This window comes from Oryzias latipes, chromosome 14 (assembly GCF_053564925.1).
Source record: "Oryzias latipes strain Hd-rR chromosome 14, Olatipes_Hd-rR_3.1".
Lineage (NCBI taxonomy): Eukaryota > Metazoa > Chordata > Actinopteri > Beloniformes > Adrianichthyidae > Oryzias > Oryzias latipes.
This window is the reverse complement of record NC_136250.1, coordinates 16,339,558-16,361,366: the sequence shown is the minus strand read 5'-3', so window position 1 is coordinate 16,361,366 and position 21,809 is coordinate 16,339,558. Positions and strand designations below refer to the sequence as shown.

Here is a 21,809-nt window from a genome sequence, read left to right as displayed (position 1 = left end):
GCATGTATTAAAAGTTTAAGACTCGCCTTGTCTTTCTCCTGTTGGGCGGCCTTGTTCAGCTGGCCAAGTCTGAGCTCAAGCTGAGAAATGATTTGGTTTTCAGCCTCCACCTCCTCCTGCTCTGCCCACCTCTCCGCCTGCAGCAGGGCTTGCTCCATCTCCACCTGCAAACAAATCGGAGCACACAGTTTGCAATTCAACAACAGCAGTTGTTGAAGGCAGCACACTTCAAGAGTAAGAAGATCTAGGATTGTGAATTTTCCCCCCCTGTGTGTGAGGCCAGCAACAGCTTTGTTTGTGTATCTGTTGACCTCCTGTTTGGTCTCTTGCAGCTGCTGCTCCAGCTCACTGACTTTGTGCTTCAGACCATCAACCCTGGCCAGGATCTTGCTTCTCTCCTCCTCCAGGTAGGCCTGCTCCTGCCCAGTAAACATGTCTTCATGCTGAGTGCAGATTTATGGATGTACAATTTAAAATACTACAAATACAACATCTTTTTTGTACATGTTTTATTTATTATAGGTTAATAATCTGAACTTTACCTCTTGATGTGTGCTCTCTGTGCTGCTCGACTCCTCTCTCTGCAGGTCTTCATCATTGTCTCTTAGCCTCTGGGCTCTCCCTTCTCCCTGATGAGACGTCCTTTCTGCTGCGTCTGAGGTGACCCCTCTGAAAACCTCCAGCAGCCCCGTCCTCACAAGCTCAGCAGAACGGTCCTCCTGATTATACTCTGCGCACAGGTTCAGGATGGTTTCCAGTCTCTGTCGCTCCTAAAGTCACAGAAAACATACATGTAAAAGGTAAAACCAAAAAGAAAGGTAAAGATTTGCTCCAAGTGTCTTTGAATGACACCGTCCCATTTAGAGAGCAGTTAAATGGGTTGGGACGGCAATAGAGGTTCACCTCTCAGGAGGCGATCCATGTGAGAGACACTCAGAGAATCTGATAGACGGAAAAATTTTTATTTTATTGACAAAACATTTTTAAGCTGCATATTAACCCTAAAAGCCAGTGTTTACTTAGCTAAGTGTGTTTTTACATAAAGGCAGAGCCACAGACCGTTTAGAAACGGCCTTGAGAATACAATGGTTGCTCTAGGATTTTCAGTTTATTTAGAAAGGAGCTACCAGTGTCTGACTCTGATTCCTATCACTTTTAATTCTATTAAATGTCAGAGCACCAAACAGTGAAGATCATTAAAACATTCTGATCATTGCAGGGTGAGGAAATGAAATCTCTGACACCAACATGTTCTTAAGCATTGGAATGGAAACAAAAGCCCTATTTGACATTGTCAAAAACCTAAGACTGAGATCACACATTTCCTTCAATTAAACCCAAAGACAGTTGAATGGCTGCTTTCTGTCTAAACGTTCTCTTAGCTTTACTCTGCACCAGATAGATCATCTATCATTTGAATCTTTACTTTTTCTTATTAACATGGGTCATGTTCCTGAAGAAAGACTGGTCTACGAAATGTGAGGTCCCTTCTGGGTTTTGTACCATTTTATTTGCCATAGTGTAAAGTTTGACATCATAACACTAGAATGTAATGTCTCTCTCATGCAATGGTTAAAAAAAAAAAAAAACATTTCTTGTAGAAAGTATTGTTTTCATTAGGACAGACACATACAGTCGTATTGAATTAAAATGTGTGATTTATAAGACATAAATGTTGAATGATTAAAGCTAACAGTCTTCAGATTCTGTTCATAGTATATTATTTGCAGATTACACATTAATATTAGTTGACTGGCTTTCAATTAAGACATTTTTCTTTCCAGTGAAGCATATCAGAGATTTGTGTCTTGATTTAAACAGATCAAAGCAGGAGCTTAACACAAAATTGATTTAAATACAGAAATCTTTCTTAGATGATGCAAATAATTCATTTAATATGCAATGAACAAAAATCCTTAGAAACCTTTTCTTTCCATTTTACAAACCAACATCTTTCAGGAAGAAATGGGATTTTTTCCTAAATCCTTTTGTAGAAATAAGGATTGTGTTGTGTTGATCAGAGGCAAATATGGGCCTTCATTTTCTGTGGTACATGGAGCACAAAAATCTGTCAAAATGTCTTAGTACAACTTAAATGTGACTTAAATAAACTACAAAGCTGAACCAATTGATGGACTGTTGGAGCATTATGGGTACTGTAGTCAGGAGCCTTGATGAGTGATGCTTACTCTTCTTCAATAAAGTTTGAGTTGGTTTACTTTACCTTTATTTACTTTACTACTTACATTACTTTACTTTACTTTACTTTACTTTACAGTTACTATTTAAAATCACAAATTTTATTTCTTTATTTATTTATTTATTTATTTATTTATTCTTTAACCAGAGAGGCATAGGAGCCACAGGGGGCTCTGGAGCTTCAGGATATAGATCTCTGTCTTATACTGTGTCTGCACCAAGACACTGCACAGAAATCTATGTGGAACCTAAAAAATACCTCTTCAGTCCTAACTTGACTCAGAAGTGGTTTGGAAGACATCCTGTTTCCTCCCACAAACTGCAGAGTAATTGCTTTAGCATCCATCATCATAAAAGTCTGTCATTGCCTGAACTTTTTTTCTTGTTTTTAGCCAACCCAAGTTTATAAACTGTTGTTGTTTCACTCCAGCAGAGCCAATTACAGCCACCACTGCACTTCTTCTTTTCTTTCAATCATCTGCCTTCATCTAACCCCACATCCCCCTTACTCACACCAAACACCCTTCACCACGGTAGAGCTGGAGCATTTTATACAGGGGGGCACAGAAGACTTTGGAAGTGTGGCAAATGAGAAAATGTTATCTTATTCAAATTGTAGTTTAATATAATTTTATGTTAATTTCATGGTGTTTTTATTTTGTTATTTTTTCAATGCTTAATAAAGGCTATATAGATGATTTTCTTTTACTTTCACAATAATGATACTGAGGCTTTGTCTGAATTGCCTCCCTACTCCCTAACTACTAAAAAACGGGGCTATAGTTCCTGGATTTTAAAAGTAATTCAGTCCCCATGCTTACTACTTTTTTTTGAACAACAAATATGATCTCACCATTTTACGAAGTAAAAACCTTATAAAATACTAATAAAAACACCCTGAAGACTATTTATGAATCCACTATGTTCTAATGATGAAAACATGGTTTATCAAAAAAAACCACATCAACATCATTTTTTTTCACAAGAATCGTCTAAACGCAATGCATTGCAGTCTATATTCGCCAATCTAGTGAGCATCGATACACACTGGCTTTTCACAGAGACTTCTGGGAATTTACTTCGGCACTGTATTTCCGGACAGCACCATGAAAACGCAAACGCACTATATATGCACTATGTAGTAAGCAGTGAAGGAATTTGGACACAACCTAATATTGACTCAAAAATTGGTTAACTCTTATCCTGACCCTTACAACATAATGAAATTTATATAATAGTTGATGCTCTGTAACTTCTTTTTACTGAAATCGGATTTCACCTGGTAACTTGCAGTCAGTTGCATCAAATCTTCTTGACAAGTGTTCTGACCTTGATAAAGGTAGAAGCAGTTATACCTTCAACAGCAAAGAGCGTCAAAAGTATTTGAAATGGGATTGTGTAACCACATGAATATTGCAACAACAGCAATGAGATAGAAACTGAAAGTATAGACACAGTCCAGACCTCTGTCCGACTGAAACATTAGAAGGACTATACGGGTGAGAATTAACTAACCAGTCAAACTTGATGAATTCATGTAACACTTCAAAGAAAACACCTCTTCCGCAGGGATCTTGAAGACTGATATTATGACATTTATGTTCTTTTGCTAAAAACAAGTTGGATCTTTAACTTGTTGGACCACAAAGCTGATGATTGGAAAATTAGTAGAAAAGTTAAAAAAATAAAAAAGTGCTTCTGTTTTTTCTATAAAAGATTGTTTATCAAGTTAGAATTTTCCAACACACAGATATATGAGAGTCAAAATCTTTGGACATAATTAAACTGTAATGACATAACTTGGAATCATCCATATTAAAAGAAGCAACAGTATGGTTTCCAGAATCCCATCTGTGGATTAGTGGACAGCAGTGACCACCCACTTCTTCAGCTGCATCAGCTGTCAGTGGGATGGGGTGGAGTGAAGAGGGGGGGTTGCAGGTTGGTCAGCAGTGAGAAAAGAGTGTGAGGGATGGACTGAAGATAGATGGCAATTTTGGAGTCTGTGGTCTAGTGTGGGAATAAACATGAGAGAGCCCCGAGTGAAGAGGAGGGAGCTTGAAAACAGATGCCACTCATCCATTTGGTAAATATAGTGTTGAACAAGAACCAGCTGCACTGGATGCTGAGACGCCCGGAAGAATGTTCCCCCCGTGTCATGTTGGTCACATGGGCTGACGATACCAGTAATATTCAGGAAAGAAAAGCTGCTGGCAGTCTGGCAGGAGACTGTATGCGATTTAAAAAAGCAGACAACCTGTTCGCTGTGAGGCTGTTCACTACTCTTTCAGCTAAGGATCCCAGTTTTGAGGAACTGAACATCAGTTTTTGAGATCACATTTAGGGTTAAGAGTACCATTTGCAGAAGTGGCACTAGATTCTTGCACATCGTTTACATTAGGGGTGTCTAAACTTTTTGCAAAGAGGGAGAAATGTGGTGAGGTGAAAATGGGTGAGGGCCAACTAATTGGCCTGCATTCATTACTTTTATTTATGGACCGGGTGAATACTCTATTCTAGTTGGCTGCTAGGTGTGCATTAAAAAGTGATATACCACAGGATAACCGCAGGGGTGAAAAAAGAAGTTCCGGTCACCTAGCTTAAATCATTTGCTTCATCATTTGCGGTAAGAGGTGAGCTTTCTCTCTGAACTGACGCTTTATTTAACCCATCAGAACGATCAGCATAAATATATTGCCGAATCTTGACTGCAGCGGTGGTGCGGCGCGACGCGTAACAAATAGTTAGCTTTTGGTGAGAAAAGCCATCCAAATTGGAAAAAAACAAGATGGACTAAAAACTGTTTACTATTTATTTCTTTTGTAAGTGACCATGGTATAAGCGGGTTAATGACCTTCGTAGTATGCATTATCACTTTTAAACACACTTCGCGTCAGACGGTCCAGGCTTGCACGGCGTGCATTAAAAAGTGATAATGCATACTGAGTTGGCCATTAACCCTTACATAAAAAATTTAGTCCAAATTATGATTTTTTTTTTAAATTGGGATACCTTCATTTTTTCACATAGAAAAGAAATATATATGTTCAGCAAAGATACTGTTAATTTAATATTTCAAGACCAGAAATAAAACAAAGAAAAAAAATTGCTTAGAAAAAAATCATTTGTTAACAATTAAATCCGTGTTTTTATAAATTATTACATATTCCACACAATTAAATTATCACTGTAACCTTCTAAATTCAAATCATGTTAACAGGAAAATAATACAAATTTTTATCATATTCACAATAGGTTTTGATTAGAAGAACTAATAAATCTGTTCTTCTCATTTGGCCCTCAAGGCTCTGGTTTACTACTGGTTTACTACATCTTACGCAATCACAATCAGGAAAATAGTCTTCAGAAAGTGCTCAGGACTGTATACTATTGGTCGTTGTTTCCCATTATATAAAAAAATATTCTTCAGGGTTTACTCCATTCAAGGTGATGCTTAATTACGTTGAGTCCTAAATTTAATGGTATGTTGTTTCATGAAGGGGTTAGTTTTAAACTAGTTGAGCCGCAGTGTTATATTAATACAACACTTACCAGTTTCTCCATTTCCTGCTCTCGCAGCCTCTCCTCCCTCTGCCAGCGGTGGTATTCCAGCAACTCGTCCTCATTGTCACTGATCTCAGAGATGCTGTTTTTGCGCTCCCTGGAATATGGTTTGGTAAGATTCCCTTCTTTGTTACCAGATGCCCTTGTGCTTACAGCAGAAGTCTTTCTTTGACTGCGAGGGCTTGCAAGGGGAGACAAACCAGGTCCAGAACCCAAACTTGGTGTGAGTGCGCTTCCTGGTTCTGGTCTCATCGCCCTGCTTCCAAACTCACTCCCAGCTTTAGTAAGTGATGATGGAGTCCGTATATGCGGAGACCTCATGTGCTCTGTTTTTGATGGAGATGCATGTTTGCGCTGGCTCTGAGGGCTCCTTTGGGTCTCTCTACAGGACATGTGGGGACTGGGAGGAGGAAGCTCCTTCAGAGTGTTGGACCCAGTTGGCTTTTGAAGGACATCCACATGATGTTGCATGGGACTGTGGGACCTCCTCTGCAGGTAAGAGTCTCTCAATCGTGGGCTGGGTGGAGCCGTGGAAAACTTAGTGGAGGGTGCAGTGTGACTGGGGATAAAACTTAAGTTTTCTGGACCTTGCCCTAACCCCTTAATATGTGGTTTAGGGCTTGGTGTGGCCTCTGCCCTTGACTTTCTAAGGGGTTTTGGGCTCTCGTGGATCTTCTGACCCACACTGGTGTCACTTAAGGCGGTAGAACGTGAAGTCCGTGGATGAGGAACAGGAATTTGACTGGTATTCATGGATCTGGTGGCAACTGGAAAAGGTTTATCGCTGCTGTTCTGGCCGAGTGAGATGCTCTTGTTTTCAGCTGTTGTCGAGGAGCCATTTTTACCGTTCAGGTGCAGGTCTGCAGGAGCTGCTTGGCCATGCTGCTTACCAGTCCCCAATGAGGCAGAAGCTTTCAGCACCAAGGAGTTCTGAAGATTCTTGGCCATGTTGTTGAGTGTGGCATCGCTTGAAAAAAGCTCATGGTTCCCATTGGAGCTTCTGTGGGTATCTGCAGGGGGGCAAACATTTGGAAACATTTGTCCAAGAGCATTCCTGGTGGTAAAGGAAGACGGCAGTTGTAAAAACACTCTAACACAAACACACGGTTTTGGTTGACCTCAACCGTGTCTTAGGTCAACAGTAGAATTAAGGGCCAGTGCTCAAAATTTATAGGAGAAAACCAATCAGCCCTTTGTTAAGAGGGGTGCTTCAAGTGGCGCCCAAGGCACCCTGCATGAGTCAAACCCAGTGGTTGTGATGCTCCATAGCTCTCACGTAATTCCACAGGGATTTGGAGCAGCTAAATATAAATGTTCAGCAGTGTGGCTCTTTCAAACCATGAAATCAGGGCTTGGTCAGGAAAGAGTGGACACACACACACTGGGAGGGGTGTGGTGACTCTTATTATTCAGGCTCTGAATGTAAAATCAATAAGGTCAGAGGAGAATGGGCTGCAAATATCACAGGCTGCACAGCCGGCAGCCTGCCACCATAATGGCACTTTCCAAAACAAACCCCAGGCAAAGATTACAACGGTCCTTCAACACAATGAGGTCACTGTGCTGTGTGAAAATCTAGATGAAGTCACTCAAAATGTAAGCCAAAGATAATTGGATCTGTTAAAACTAATTCTGTTTCCTGGCAGGGATAAAAATGTCCTTCATAGCGGTCAAGTATAATTGGAGAAGTTGGGCTAAAAATGTAGGCAAACACAAAAAACCCAGTTTCTCCCTATTTTGAACTAACAATATAGGATTTCAAAATGGGATTGTTTAGTTTATCACATCTACATTTAATTTTGGCAAACATGTCATTTTGACTCAGCAACATCAAACCCTGCCTAAACTCCTCTGCATGTGTGGGATCATAGAATGTTATGGTATAGATATAGGAAAATAACGGGCTTTATGTTCCCAAAGCATTTGCTCTGCCCAGAATAGCTGCTGAGCTGGCTGTGCACACTCTGTACACACAGTTGTCACAAGATGCTTATTTCTGGATGGCAGGAATTGTTCAGTGTAGATTTGGCTAAGATGAAATTAAATTTCCTTTACCAGAGGTAAGTGTTTTGGGGGCATCAAGGTGTCCTCCGGGCAGCATGTTCTTCATTCTCTGAGCCTCTTCTGGGTGGTTGAAACGAAAAAATGCCGACTGACCAAAACACAGCATGCACCCTGGAAGGAGAAGACAGGGAGCATGTGCAGAGCAGTCAATGATGAGTATTTATGACCTTACAGTCACATTTCATGAATATTTAAGAGTCGTTTGCTTTTGCTTAAACACAACACAACCCTGTGATTGTAATTAGTTCCTCTGTGTTCAGAACATCTTAGTTCTCAGTGATGGAATGAAAATGGTGTTTGACTTAGTTTAAGGAGTTTATGTAAACTGTTTAAACTGTAAATAAATATTAGATTTAAAGAAAATGAGTATAAAATATAAACTTCTAGATAATTTTCATTATTTAAACCCCAGCAATTTAAAGCAAGATTTGAAAGAAACACACAAATGACATGTCAAACTTACGTGTAATTATTCAGCAAGTGAAAACATCTTTGTTATTTATTCCCCGCATTCCTGGTTAATTTCCTCATGCGCTTTTGTTCTGAGTTGTTGATGATTCACAAGATGTCCAAAAGGCATGAGAATTATTATTATTATTATTTTGCTTAAGGTTTAATGATTGTCCTTTGAATGGAGTATTCCTGTTCAGCAGCTGCTGTCTCCACACACACACACCAGCTTCAAATGGCAGTCTGGTGAGCTGCCGGCTTACATCTCAGAGGGAACCGCAGGGGCGGGACCACTGTAGCACTTGAATGACAAATATGCAGTACGCAAAAAAAAAAAAAAAACTTGAAGGATGCACAACTGTCTTGTTATGTCCTCTGGTAAATGCAGTTATAAACAAAAAATTATTTTTCCTGTTTCACACAGTTTCCTGGAGCTTTGACTTTCTGACTTTCCTGGTTTCTGATTTGGATGTTTCACAAAGGCTTTCTGACAAGCCTTATCAGGAGAGTTTGCGATAAGAATAAGAATTTAAAACTTAATTTAACCTTGGGAGATATTAACCATTACAGGCCTATAACATTAACCTGGAGGACCGTGCATCACCTGCCTGCTGGGTGAGGGGCAGCAGACCACAAAGCAGGACTGAATCTGAACATGCCACAAAGGTGGAAAAGGTCACAAAACTAAAACGAAGAAAGCAATGAGCTACAAGAGTAGCAGCTGTGGATGACTGGTATTTTAACCCAGGTGAGACAAAACACAAAATCTAACACACAAGCGAGAAAAACAAAGAACAAAAACTTTTTTTTAAAAAACATACAAAAACATAAATCCACCCGAGCCAGCTACTGTCGCTGAGGTCGCTTTTTGCAGAACAGACCACAAAGATATGAGCATGAATAAATACTACCAATCATGTAATGTCTGTAATCTGACCATCAACATAATTAAACGGCTCAACACTGAGTTTTCTGCCCACCTGGCATTTTACACATTTTTTTTACTTGTGTTTGGATGTTGGGCCTCATTTACTGCGCCTGCAATGTTTACTCTGTTTTGTTTACTTCTGCTCCTTGGTCTGCTGTCATCTCCATATGCATCAATTTTATAGAAAATTGTTCTGGGGCCAACCTTCAGGTGAACCCAGACCCTAACTCTATTAGAAGAACCAGGGTTTTGTTGTTTGGTCCACGCCATAGTTAGATGCTTTCAGATCTAACAATCAAACATTATCTGAGAAGCAAAACTCTGGTCCAGGTCAAGCAGTTTAAGTCCTGTTGAATCAAGCTTCAGGGATTTTCAATTAAGTGACAACTACTAATGTTCTCAGTTTCTTTGGTTCATAGGTCTGGTGGTTGGTCTGTAGTTGCAGATGTTGTAAAAAGTTGCCAGATCAATCTCTATAATTAATCTTGCACCATGGCCTCTTAGCATGGAGCAGCTGTCTCCCTCCTGTCCCTTAATGTGCCTCAAAGCTATTCTCTCTAACTTAGACTTCACACAACATCATGAGAAGTGTCAGAAGCAAGGTTTAGTATGGTTCCAGGCTTTAAATTGAGCATCCTTTAATAGATTGCAGCTTTATGGTGTTGTTTTGGGCAACCAAAGTATTGAGCCAAGAATATGCATACATGTTTATGTTTAAACAGCTCTACCACGAACGTTTTTTTCAAGCATTTTTCTTGGATCATATTTAGACTTGTGCCAGTCTTACCTTGTGTGAGGCGATATGGTTTGGAGATGGCAAGTCCATCCACAGAGCACGGGTTCCCACATGGGTACAAGGTGATGCTCCCTGCCTGGTTTTCAATGTAGCAGTGCTGAGGAGCAATGCCAGGGCCGTGCAGGGGGATATCTGTCCTCTCACTGCCCAGTGTAGTTCTCCCTGTGACAACAGGGAACATTATCTGTGTCAGTTCCTAAAGCTGCACGATCCAATGAATGATGAACAACATGTGCAAGTCTCAAATATGCCATGGTGCTGATAGTGCAAAATTACTGCTGAAAAAACACGTCACAAACAGAAGTAATGTTTGACAGAAGTATGGCTCAGCATGTGGAAAAAAGCCTTTTGTGTCATGATTTTCTTTAATTCAGCGCCACTTGTGCCACATACCTATTAAAGAAATTACTTATTTTAACAAAGAACTACAAACAAATCATGCTACTAACATTCACACAGTGCAAAATGAACGTTTTTTTTTTCCTTCAATTGATATCATTTTTTAAATTTTAGGTATTTTATGAACATAAAGTGAGGTATTTAGTCATAAGTATTATGTGTTATTGTTTACATATTGCTACACTTTTTTATGTGTTGAAACAAAAAGAAAATTCCTTGTACTAGCTGACCTTCCAGCAATGGAAGTAAAGTGATAGCTGTGCTTAGGCGTCCACTTCCCAAGCTGACCAGGTGGGGGCGCTCTGCTTGGACTTTCAAAGACTTCCCTGTTTCAATCAGGTCTAAAGGAGTGTTCTGTGAAAACAACAAAACAAATCAAGCTTTATTCACTTACCGTATTCAAATATCAATGATCATGGATCAAGTAAAAAACTAAAAAAAAAATATAAATATAAACACAAGACTTGGACAGTTGCTCTTAATGGTATACACTTAATTTTGTCAGCTCTGCACACAATAAAACAATAAATTTTAAGTACATTCTTTAAAAAAGGAATTAAGTTTTTTTATGTTATTTTTAAAACTAAGACTTGTTTTTTTTAAATCACATTTTCATACAGTGTACTGTATGCCTTGGAATCGAGTCTAAAGATTTGCATCTGTAAATGTGATAACAATAATTACATTAGTGATTGTAATTTTCATGCGTCACTGGTTGCTGTATGCATGGCCTTCCTTTGTTTACAGTTTGTCGTATGATGTCAGGCAGATTTTGTTCCCCGAAATGAAAAGGTGTCCTTACACAACAACTTCCAAATTAAGCCCTGCTGAAGTGAGAGCTTTAAGCCCCTAAAGGCAGACGGGCTATTAGATATTTTAAGATTTGGTTGCGCGCTATAATATGACAGTAGATTTAGAAGATGAAATTGATTGAAGTTATAAGCTCTTTGATTTTGGCATTTAAAACTTAGATTTTTCATCACTTGTATTTACTTTAATATAGCAAACATTTGGCATGCAAAAAAAAATAGAAAACAATTCCTTAAGTTTTCATTTGCAAAGATATAAACAAATTCAGCCCAAAGTCTAAAAGGTACTGCGAAAACCCCTGGGCTTCTGTCACAAAACAGACAGACGGCTGGATCCAGTTGCAGCAGGTTTATTAGCTCAGTTAAATGTCCACAAAACTAAATCAGGGTCAGGCAGGCAGGGGGCAGTAATGAGCATGGGACCATCAGAGAGGAAACTAGAGTAGTCAGGATCCAGGCGAGAGTCGGGGTCTGGATATAACACTCAGTACCGCAGGCAGCGTGGCACAAACAATCCTTCGCACTGAGTGAAGCTCTGTGCAGTGCTCAAGTGTACTGTCAGTGACTGCAAATGAAAGTCAGGTGTGTGGCAGCCAGAAACTATGTGCTGGGGTTGCTGGGAGATGAAGTGCATTCAAAACTCTGGAGACGGTTCCCGCTGGTGACTAGAGGGGGAGACAGAGCCCTGACTTCTGACAGCTACCTGTCAAACTCCAATCTAAAGCCTTTTCCATGAAGCTGGGAGATGCAAGACATTTGGTCTTGAATTCAGGCCTTATTCATCATTTTTGTCTTGCAGCCCCAATTAGGACAGATTAAGCCAGATAAATAATTGTCTCGTCCATCTTTTGATGACAGCACAAGATGTCTAACAGCTTAAGTGGGTGTAGTTAATGTGGTAAAGAAGTACTTCTCGGTAATCATTACATTTCTCAGCTCAGATCCAACTCCCTGCCTCTGTTCCAGCTACTTGCTAATGATTACCTGAAGGGAATCACTTCACTACTTGGAATCAGCTGTTTCAGCCAATCAACAGAGAGTGCTGCAAAGATGGCAGGAAAACGAGTAGATTTTTCCAATCGAGGTTGGGTCTCTCTTAATAACTATCTCCTTTCTTTTCTTTTTCAAACACGTGGTTCTCCACCTCGTCAATCAACTCCACAAAAGCTTTTTCCACCATGGGAATGCTCCACTTTTCCCAGAGCATGAACAACTATAAAAGGGCTGCACAAATACGATTTGTGTTCAAGAGTTTGCAGGAGACGAAGTCTTCTATAGAAACTGCACGTCCATTTGAACAATGTTCTATGGAAAGATGAGATGTTTGGTTAAGATGGACAGCATGGTGATGGCAGGGTGGTGATCTGATGTATTTTTTCATTCATTCGTTGAGCTGACCATAACCCACCCCCATAAATGAGCCACAGTCCAAAAAAAAAGTCAATGGCTAAAGTTGAGCTAAAAATTAATTTAGAAGAGTGATCCAAATCAAAGCAGATAATGCAATGTTAAAGGAAGGACGTGATTAAAAACACACACGGTATGTTAAGCGTATATTATTATGAGGATGAAACCTTATAATTCAAGTCGTTACAATTGAGTTTATTTTATCCATCTACCACTATAAATATCTTATTTATTTAGTCTAGATGAGAGGACTCACCTGTAGGACCTGGTGCGTCTGTCGCTCATGTTTGTTCCCACTCAGGCGGTCCATGTCGATGGGATGATCAGAAAGATCTGACACGTGAAGATCCTGAAGAACACACATCCACACAGTGTGGTTCAGAGCTTCAGTGGGAGCACTGAGAGTACTGCTACTACAATGGGAACAGTGCTTTCCTTAGAAATGCTTCTGCCCCAGTTATAAACCCATGTGACCAAACCATTACACAGACTAATTGTTTCTCCAGAACTATGGCCAAAACGATACAGGCGTCAGCTAACACAGATTCTTCCTTTTCGACATTGAGCACAACGCGCATAAGAACACAGACAATTGGTTTGGTGAAAATATCAGGTGTGTGTTTTTGGCAGAAGGTGTGAAAAAGCTCCACACGGCCCAATAAGGGGGTCAGATGTCTGACCGCGATGACTCACTGTGACTCAGACTTTTAAAACCCTCTCACAAACATCAGTCCCACGCAGCTGTGGAATCATCGCATCATGACAGAGAAAACCCAGACACGTTAAAACTGGCATCCTTACCTTCGCTATCACAAACGTTTTTTATAGCCCTGCAGTAGACTCCATGGCCTCCTAACCACTCTGTTTTGTCTACTAAGTAACACAGGCAGCTGTGTGGTTGGGCCTCATGCTGTCAACCCAATGCGTTGTAGTTTTCCTGACACACAAACCAATTAATCTTTTTGTTGTTCCATGTTCCTATTAGAGACTACTTAAAATTCTCACTGAAATATTTTTTTTAAATCTACAATTTTTAAAGTTTAGCTCATCGCATTCAAGACAACAGGGCTTTAAAACAGTCTGATGTCACTCCAGACAAGGCTGCTGGGCAAAACCACACACATCTGACAATTGTGTGTGAGTCTCAGAGGACCCAGTGACACGGAGAACAGACCGTACCCTCTGTTCCGCTCTGACACTGGAGCCCCAGCGCCTCTGCTGTCAGCCCACTGGCTGTCAACACTGGCCCTTTTGCGACTCGCCCTCAAACAAGACAGGAGATTGGGCAGGGTGGTGTGTCTCTGTCTGCCTGACTCACACAAACACGAATGTGCACCCATTTGCTCCCACTCGTGCAAACCTCTGTGATTTAAGGAACACGCCCAGCCCAGAGAACTGTTTTAATGCCTGCAAATGTGGGGCTGTGCACTCTAACCTGTCATTACAGAGGCAGTTATGCCCTTCAGCGTTGCCATGAGCTGCTGAAAATAGATCCTGCCAGCTACACAGTCTGGGCTGCTACTTCTACACACTTCTGCTGGGAACAAACATTGACAAAATGAAAAGAATGACACAAATATCTTACATCTAAAAAGATGTGAAATTCAAAATTAGAAGTTTTCTTTTAGAGAAGATAGCAACAAGTTGAAGAAGTTCTGGAAATCTGAGGTTAGTTTACTTACTTGTCTGACTGCCATGCAGCTCTCACCATCTCTCTACTCTGACAGAGTCCACACAGCTGGGAGATCCATGACTTCTCTGGACTCCAAAAACTCACAGAGCAGTGACCACATTATTATGTCTGTCTTGCTCCTTGCTTTTTTTTTTTCATTCACTCTCCGAGTTCCTCTGCTATTTCCCTCCTCCCAGCCCTTCTCCTCCCCATCTCGGTGCAGGATTACATCCTATCAGAGTTACATGCAGCAACGGGGGATTGTGCACTTCCACTGCCCTCCGAGATATTTTCTGATTTATCTTTTGTTGATTTTCTCTACTTTTTTTGTTAATTGACTTTTAAAAGGTTAATTTAAATGCACAGACTGCCTAAAAAGTTCCGGCTAACCCCACCACATGATGAGAAGAGGCTGGTAATGGTGTGATCCAAGACAAGGAAAATACATGTGGTGTAGGAGTTGGAGATGGAACGGACCCCGTGTTGTCTGATTTCCTGCTCTGAGCTCGACAACAAACTCACTTTTCCACTGTGGAAAACTTTACGGTTTATGATAGAAGTGGGCTGTTGTGGACAACAAAGCTGTTACTCTTCTTAAGACATCTGGGATGAGGGGATGGAGACACACTGTGTTCCACAGGAAGTGAGTGGACACAAGCGAGCATCTTTTCAGACGTCCCTCAGGATCAATGTTTGGCTTACAGACAAACAGAGACAGAGTGGGGGAAAAGTCCCACTATTGATCTTTTGAGGGTTTTCCCATGACCAGGGCCACAGAGGGGATGAAGGAAATGAAGGAGAGGATGACTCATGGAGGGAAAACGTTAACAAACAAACAGAGGCAGCTAGGAAACCAGATTGGTTGAGGATGTGTCAAGCAGCAACAGTGATGACGTGGACGTTTCAGCTGAGAGGGTGAACATTAGTTCACATTAAAGCCTTTTTGAGAAGTGATATAAGCTGTGGGGAACCGCAAAAGCACCATACATAAACACTGCAAAATAAAAATAAAAATACGCACTTCTTTGAAAACTGGTAGTAAAATATTTCAATTTATTGTAAAACTAATTAAAAACATAAACATTTTTCTTATTTCCAATTTACTATAACCAGTAAATGCATTTTCAGACAAAGTTAAGTTAAGTGCACTGCAAAAGTGAAGGAGCATGATCTGAAAGTATAGATCAGGGGTCTGCAACCTTCAAAACCTGAAGGACAATTTTAGGAAATTTGTCACTAACAACAACCCAGTAGAAGCTAAAAAATCTTGTTTCATGCTTTAGAAAAATAACACACTGATATGCATTTATGTTATTGTTACCACTTTGATAAATATCACGGAAATGTTGTTGTTTTTTGCAAAAAGCAAAATTGCTTTTTTTGAAATGTGAAATAGTCTATTTTTTTTTTAAATGGTTTACATGACTTCCTTTTACAATAATAGACATCCTGTCTCACATAGGATCATCTCAAGGCAGCAACTGTAGTAGTAGGTAGGTAGTGTGATGTCAGCAGTGATATAAAAAAAAGTTATTTGTATGCATTTGACTGCGACTAGCACATAATCTGATGGAAATTGATGTTGGCATAATATCTGTGGCCAAAATGAACATTGCTGCAATACCTGCAAGTATTTTAACCAAAGCCTTAACCATAACCTTTACCCTAACCCCGCCCTAATTAAATTAATTATTCATCCATTTTATTCATTTATAGAGCACCTTCCACCACCATTCAAGGATGCCCAAAGTGCTGTACACAATATTGCATCAATAAATAATAAAATGCTAAAATGGTAAAACTAGACAAAAATCAAGAACATTGTGATAAAAAGATAATTGTTAAAAATTGTTTGTGGTGCATCTCAGCCATAAAATACATAAATATTGTGAGATTTTAAAAAAAGAGAATTTACCTTATAATCTGGTGGATAATTTGATTTGGGATTAAGTATGATTTCTGATTGTGTTTACCGATTTCGAATTGATTTTCTATAGTAAACGGAGCTCAATAATCAATCAAAATATTTTAGCTATCAGGAGCCTAATTGAATAAAGTTTGAGTTATTTTACTTTTTTTTATTTTTTTATTTTACTATGTATTTTCTGTTTCCTTTTTAAAGCTAAACACTTGTCATTTTTCTTCACCATAGAGTCACAATGCAGGGGTGAAAGAGGCACATGTTGCTCTGTAGCCGCAGGTTTCAGACCCCTGGTATGGATGGTAGCATTTTTAAACATCTAGATGGAGATTTTAATCACCAAATCTGCGCATATTTCTGCGACGCTCTGAACGCCATGACATGTAAAAAAAATAAAAATAAAAGCACAAACACATCAAACAATTATGTAAGTTGGGACTCAGTTAAATAGATAAACACACAAACACTGAGTGTTCCGCAGACTAATGAGAACCTGGTTGCAAATTATCTTTCATCTCCTTTGGAAACAGCAACTTCCTTGCTATAAATTAAAACTTGGAGTCAGCACTTCCTCTCAGGGTCACTCATAAATCCTGTCATCCAAACAGCACCTTTGATCTGATCTTGACCTAAACATGAGTGCCAAACCTGCCAAACCAGCACTCAGCAAATTTGTCCTAAAAATATATATACCGGTATATATATAAAAGTTAAAATACTTAATTAACCTGCAATACCAACTGGATGTCACTATGTCTAAACTAAGGTTACATTGAAGGTTCTTTTATAGAAATTGAGAAAAGATGGACACACAGGGCACAGCTAGTTGAAATCATAACTGGGTCAGTTTTGACAGACAAACTATTCAAGTGAGCAGCCACAAAAGACCCTTTATCTCCTATTACACAGACAATAGCAAGCAATTATTTTGGTTAGTTACCAGTGTTCACAAGGAATCCTTTCCCCTCTCTGTCAGGATCATCCCAGAGATTAAAAACACAAGATGAGGCATTTTCCAAATATTTCCTGATGAGAGTTTCCAAACTTAGAATAAAAACATGCCGCTCCTTCTTCACATATGTTGGGTTGCTCACAAAGAGAGCGTTTTAGTCAGTAACTGTACATCTTTCCACCAGATCCTCCCCTCTGTCCAGCCTTCTTTCTCTCTCCACTTTTTGCCATTGGAGTCAGTAAATTCTCTGTCCCTCCATTGCTTTGGTTTTTCATTAAACAAAGCGGCTCTTTGGACTTTCTAAAGAGCTCTTAATGCTTTTTTAGAACACCATTGCACCTGACTTTGATTCATTCACTGTGCACTGAATGGAGAGACTTCAAGGGAAACTTTAAGTCTCTCCTTTTCATGACAAGTTTTAGAACAAAGGGACAAAATCACAAAGCCAAAACAATAAGATTTGCTAAATTTAGAGCCATCTGTGCTGCTAAATGTGAAAAATATAGTGTTCACAACCAACAGAGACTGTGGTTTTCCTTGAGGGCTGGAATTTTTAGTCTGGATAATAGTTTTGGACACGTAGTCAGTGCCTGGGTAATTGGTTCAGTCTGTCCTGAGCTCAGTTCAGACCTTTTGCATTAAGCTGCTGTTGCCACTAATAAAGCGGTCAGAAGAGACAGAAATATCAGCAGGATCCTCCTGTAGGAAGGAGATTTCAGCTGTTCTGAGGTGCACTAAGAAACCCCAACATCTATTTTCATTTGACATGAAAAAACCATATCTGTTCCCAGAATCCCAAAATTAATTTAGCAGATCCATGCAATAAACTGTTTTACAAAAAAACAGTTTATTGCAAAAATTTTATTGTTAAATAGATATTTAAGTTTTAGGCTAAAATTTAAATTAGAGAGGAATTTTAAATACTTAAAGATACAGGCTGACACAGGCACATCAAGCATTTTCAAGCGTCGCCCTCTAGTGGCAAAGATGACTAACTACAATCCTAACATATCTGCAGTGTTCAGTTGAATTCCTCACCTTTTCAAATGCAAAAGATATTTAGTATGAATTAATAATATTACATATATTTGTTTTTTTACATGACAGGCTTGACACAGAATAAACATTAATATCCATGCTTATTAAATAAAGAAAACATTTCTTTAATTCAATTAAAAATAATTTAAACTTCCTTGTGATCATTCAGCTCTATCATCAACACTGCAAAAAAAGGATGTTTTTGTCTTTGTGTGCAAGAAGGGAAACACCTGCAGGTGAACACATGTAAAACCGTTAGAATGTGTTTTGCAGGCTTTAACCACACATTTAGGTCACATGTGTTACAAATAACAACAGTTAAACCAAACAGCAAAAAAAACAGGTTATCAACACCTCAGTGACTCCACATGTGCATTCACCACGCTCATTATCAACGATGTAGTTTTAATTAGAAGTGCATTCAAAATAAACAAGTTTTAATTATGTAGTTGAGCAGCTGCAAAGACTACTATGCAATACATTTGTGGAAGACGTTGCTCGGAAGGTTTGCAAAACCCCTTATACCAGTGTTTTTCAACCTTTTTTGAGCCACGGCACACTTTAACCTTGACAAAAATCCCGCGGCACACCAGCATCCCAAAAAAAAAAAAAAAAAAAAGCAGAAACTCATAGTCTGTTTTGATCTACAGCCCCCCCCCCCCCCCCCCGCCCCCCCCCCCGGCAATCTGACGTGCATTTTTGTGATAATTGTGGCAGAAAAAGCAGGAAGTTGCAGATGTTTTTCTAAAAGATGTAATAAAATTTAAGTTACATACAAACTGTATGTTCGTTGTGTTTTCAAGACGCTGTCCCTTTAAGCCAATGCATCATGGGAGATGTAGTGTGAAAACTGCGAGAAAAGGGCAGAAAGACTCGCGTCTCTGAGCTTCATGGTTTTGTTCACTTGTTCCACGGTCTGATACCGCATTCTGTGGAAAGTTACACTGCTAAATACGAGCTTTAGCTGGTGTTTTTGTCGGAACTGACTGAGTTATGAGCTAAATTGGAACAAGGAAGTGGAGACTTTAACCACTTCTGATTGGTCAGACTGATGACATGTGATTAAGCCTTCAAGAATGATTGGTGGTGTCGTGGAGACAGTAAAAGCTGCGGGACTTTTCCTTACACAGTTATAGCTGCAGCTATTTCGCGTTACCGTCATTCTTATCAAAATGTCTTTAATAGAATCAAATAAACACAACGAAAAAAGTATTTTATGATCGTTTATATTCCTAACTACTCAGTGTTTTATCAGGACCTGTTTGGATGAACAAAGAGCTGATTTCCTGGAGATGGTTAATGTTTTTAGATCAGTTAATGAGGGCAATTTTCCACGGCACACTTGACCATCTCCCACGGCACACTAGTGTGCCGCGGCACACTGGTTGAAAAACACTGCCTTATACACTTTGGATTACCAATAAAATAAGTTTCCTATAAGATAGTTCACAGAATTCATGCCCAGCTAAAGTTTTCATTCAAAATAGCTTCAAATTCAACATAAACTTTGTAGTTTTTGTTAAACAGTCATTGATCTTTTTTGGTACTGTCCTCAAGTTGAAGTGTTCTGGCAGAATATTTATGATTTCATTGTTGATGTTCGTTTTAGCTGGTTCTGGAAGGATGTCATTTTAAAGATAATTTAAATGGGCTGGGCGTGACCGTAAGGGATGAAACGGACGGATGGATGGATGGTTCGAACGTGGCAATGTCAGTATCATGAATGGATGGATGGGTGGGCAGACTCTGGTCTGTTCTTAATAAATCTCCAGCTCTTTTTGGCCAAATGTCCTATTCACAAATGTAAAGTCTCTGGGTGAAACCTGTTATTGAACTCTTTTTTAAGTTCAATCTGTATATTAAGGATATCCATAGTTCAGAACAGCGTCTGTGTGTAAAATGATCAATAAGTTGTCGTGAAGATCAACATTCTGGTTTATCATTATGGTTTGGTTATTTTTACATGCATTATTTCATACCTGACTCTGGATATTGGCAATTGTTATGCAACTAAATGGAAATCTATATTGGAAATCTTCAATAAGGTTTTAAACAGTTTAAAATTCAACCAAAGCTAAGTCAGGGTTTAGTTTCCTGCTGGACTTTTAACACTAAACCGGTTTGGAACAAATTGTCGATCATGATTCAGATCTATTAGTTTCCTCCTGACTTTGAAGAACATTTCGTTTAGTTTTACTAATTACGACATGCTATGATCACAATTTTGACAAATCTCCTGGTTTTGTAAGATCAAAACTACATTTTGCAGTATAACTTAGTTAATTTGAATTTGTCAGACCTTAGGACACAATTTATCCCGGTTCCGACATCTTAGTTTGTTTACTACCTTATGCAATGTAAATGTTATGAAGTCCTTTAATATAGTTTAATTTTCTGCTGAGTAGGGAAAGAACACAAAGAAACAAGAGTGAACAATCAAATTTTCAGTTTAATGAAAAGCCCTGAATGTAACGTTTTACTAAGTACATGTTACGGTAGTTTATACAGTAAAGTCAGTCATCGGTCATATGTACATCATGAGGGGAAAGGTGCTCTTTCAGTGAGTGAGTGGCCCTTAAAAGGGCCTTTGGTTTTTAGCGGCGATAGCTTAGAAGCTAATATTCTTGAGACTGCGAAGACTTCTTTCCCGCCTTTCCGGAACTTGGTGTAGCCTGGCCGGTCTTCTTCGGCAGCAGGACGGCCTGGATGTTTGGCAGGACGCCGCCCTGGGCGATGGTCACGCCGCCAAGCAGCTTGTTCAGCTCCTCGTCGTTGCGAACGGCCAGCTGAAGATGGCGTGGGATGATGCGGGTCTTCTTGTTGTCCCTGGCGGCGTTCCCGGCCAACTCCAGGATCTCAGCGGTAAGGTACTCGAGCACGGCGGCCAGGTAAACCGGGGCTCCGGCACCTACTCTCTCGGCGTAGTTTCCCTTACGGAGTAGACGGTGAACACGGCCCACGGGGAATTGCAGACCAGCACGTGAGCTGCGGGTCTTTGCCTTAGCGCGGGCCTTTGCTCCAGTTTTTCCTCTTCCGGACATATTCGATGTAGAAAGTTCCCTCCGGTTTGTAAACACAAACGTTGTCTTTCAGTGCTGCAATACAGATATCCAAATAGCACCACGTTGACCTGGATATAAACCCCGTTTTGGTCCCGCCCTAAGCATCGATTGGCTTTCAAAGAGGAAGTACTGCGATTTCATTGGTTTAGCGAGACGAAACCGGAAACGTTGGTCAACGTCTTCGATTTACAGCGTTTAGGCTATGAACCAATCACGTAAAGGGTTGTGGGATAAAGGGAAACGATTGGTTAGTACTTTGGTCTCCATGTTATGAGTGGCTATGTGGCAGACACATCAGACCAATCGGAAATGTTCCCTCCAGGTTTAAACCTTTGGCGGTTTTAACACAGCCGCTGACCAAAGTCACGTGAATAATTGAAGCTGAGCAGCAGAGTTGATGGTATCTAGAAAATTCCAAAACCTAAGATCATTTCTTTTAAGTGTTCAACTACATGCCAGATTATACACTTTGTGGCATAAACTGAAATAACCTTGATATGTACAGTATATGTGTGTGAATTTTGAAAGATTGTGAGTGTTATGGAATC

The 21,809-nt window shown here is 39.7% G+C and overlaps 2 protein-coding genes across 19 annotated transcripts in view; both read right to left on the bottom strand.

Annotated features, from left to right (window-relative positions):
- The window catches only part of phldb1a (pleckstrin homology-like domain, family B, member 1a), a 32,707-nt gene extending 15,404 nt beyond the window's left edge, over window positions 1–17,303 (bottom strand). For 7 of the 18 annotated variants that reach the window (XM_078930479.1, XM_078930487.1, XM_078930484.1 and 4 more), the window contains exons 1-9: window positions 14,299–14,441; window positions 12,873–12,965; window positions 10,631–10,754; window positions 9,993–10,163; window positions 7,819–7,938; window positions 5,752–6,773; window positions 543–770; window positions 312–443; window positions 27–164 (exon numbers count right to left, since the gene is read on the bottom strand). In XM_078930479.1, the coding sequence (XP_078786605.1) occupies window positions 27–164; window positions 312–443; window positions 543–770; window positions 5,752–6,773; window positions 7,819–7,938; window positions 9,993–10,163; window positions 10,631–10,754; window positions 12,873–12,965; window positions 14,299–14,313 (2,043 nt within the window). In that variant the 5' untranslated portion in view covers window positions 14,314–14,441. Of the gene's footprint in view, window positions 1–26; window positions 165–311; window positions 444–542; window positions 771–5,751; window positions 6,774–7,818; window positions 7,939–8,290; window positions 8,424–9,992; window positions 10,164–10,630; window positions 10,755–12,872; window positions 13,042–14,298; window positions 14,450–17,149 lie in introns of those variants that run through there. The other 11 variants (XM_023962458.2, XM_078930480.1, XM_078930491.1 and 8 more) reach the window with 7 other exon arrangements.
- Window positions 17,304–20,628: 3,325 nt separating this feature from the next.
- h2ax (H2A.X variant histone) lies at window positions 20,629–21,355 on the bottom strand. The gene has a single exon (XM_004076333.5). The coding sequence runs from the start codon at window positions 21,238–21,240 to the stop codon at window positions 20,815–20,817; it is 426 nt and encodes a 141-aa protein (XP_004076381.1). The 5' UTR covers window positions 21,241–21,355; the 3' UTR covers window positions 20,629–20,814.
- Window positions 21,356–21,809: the final 454 nt, after the last annotated feature.

What these genes read in the sequence shown, in the direction of transcription:
- h2ax (XM_004076333.5), bottom strand. Translation starts at nt 21,240, where the DNA reads ATGTCCGGAAGAGGAAAAACTGGAGCAAAGGCCCGCGCTAAGGCAAAG.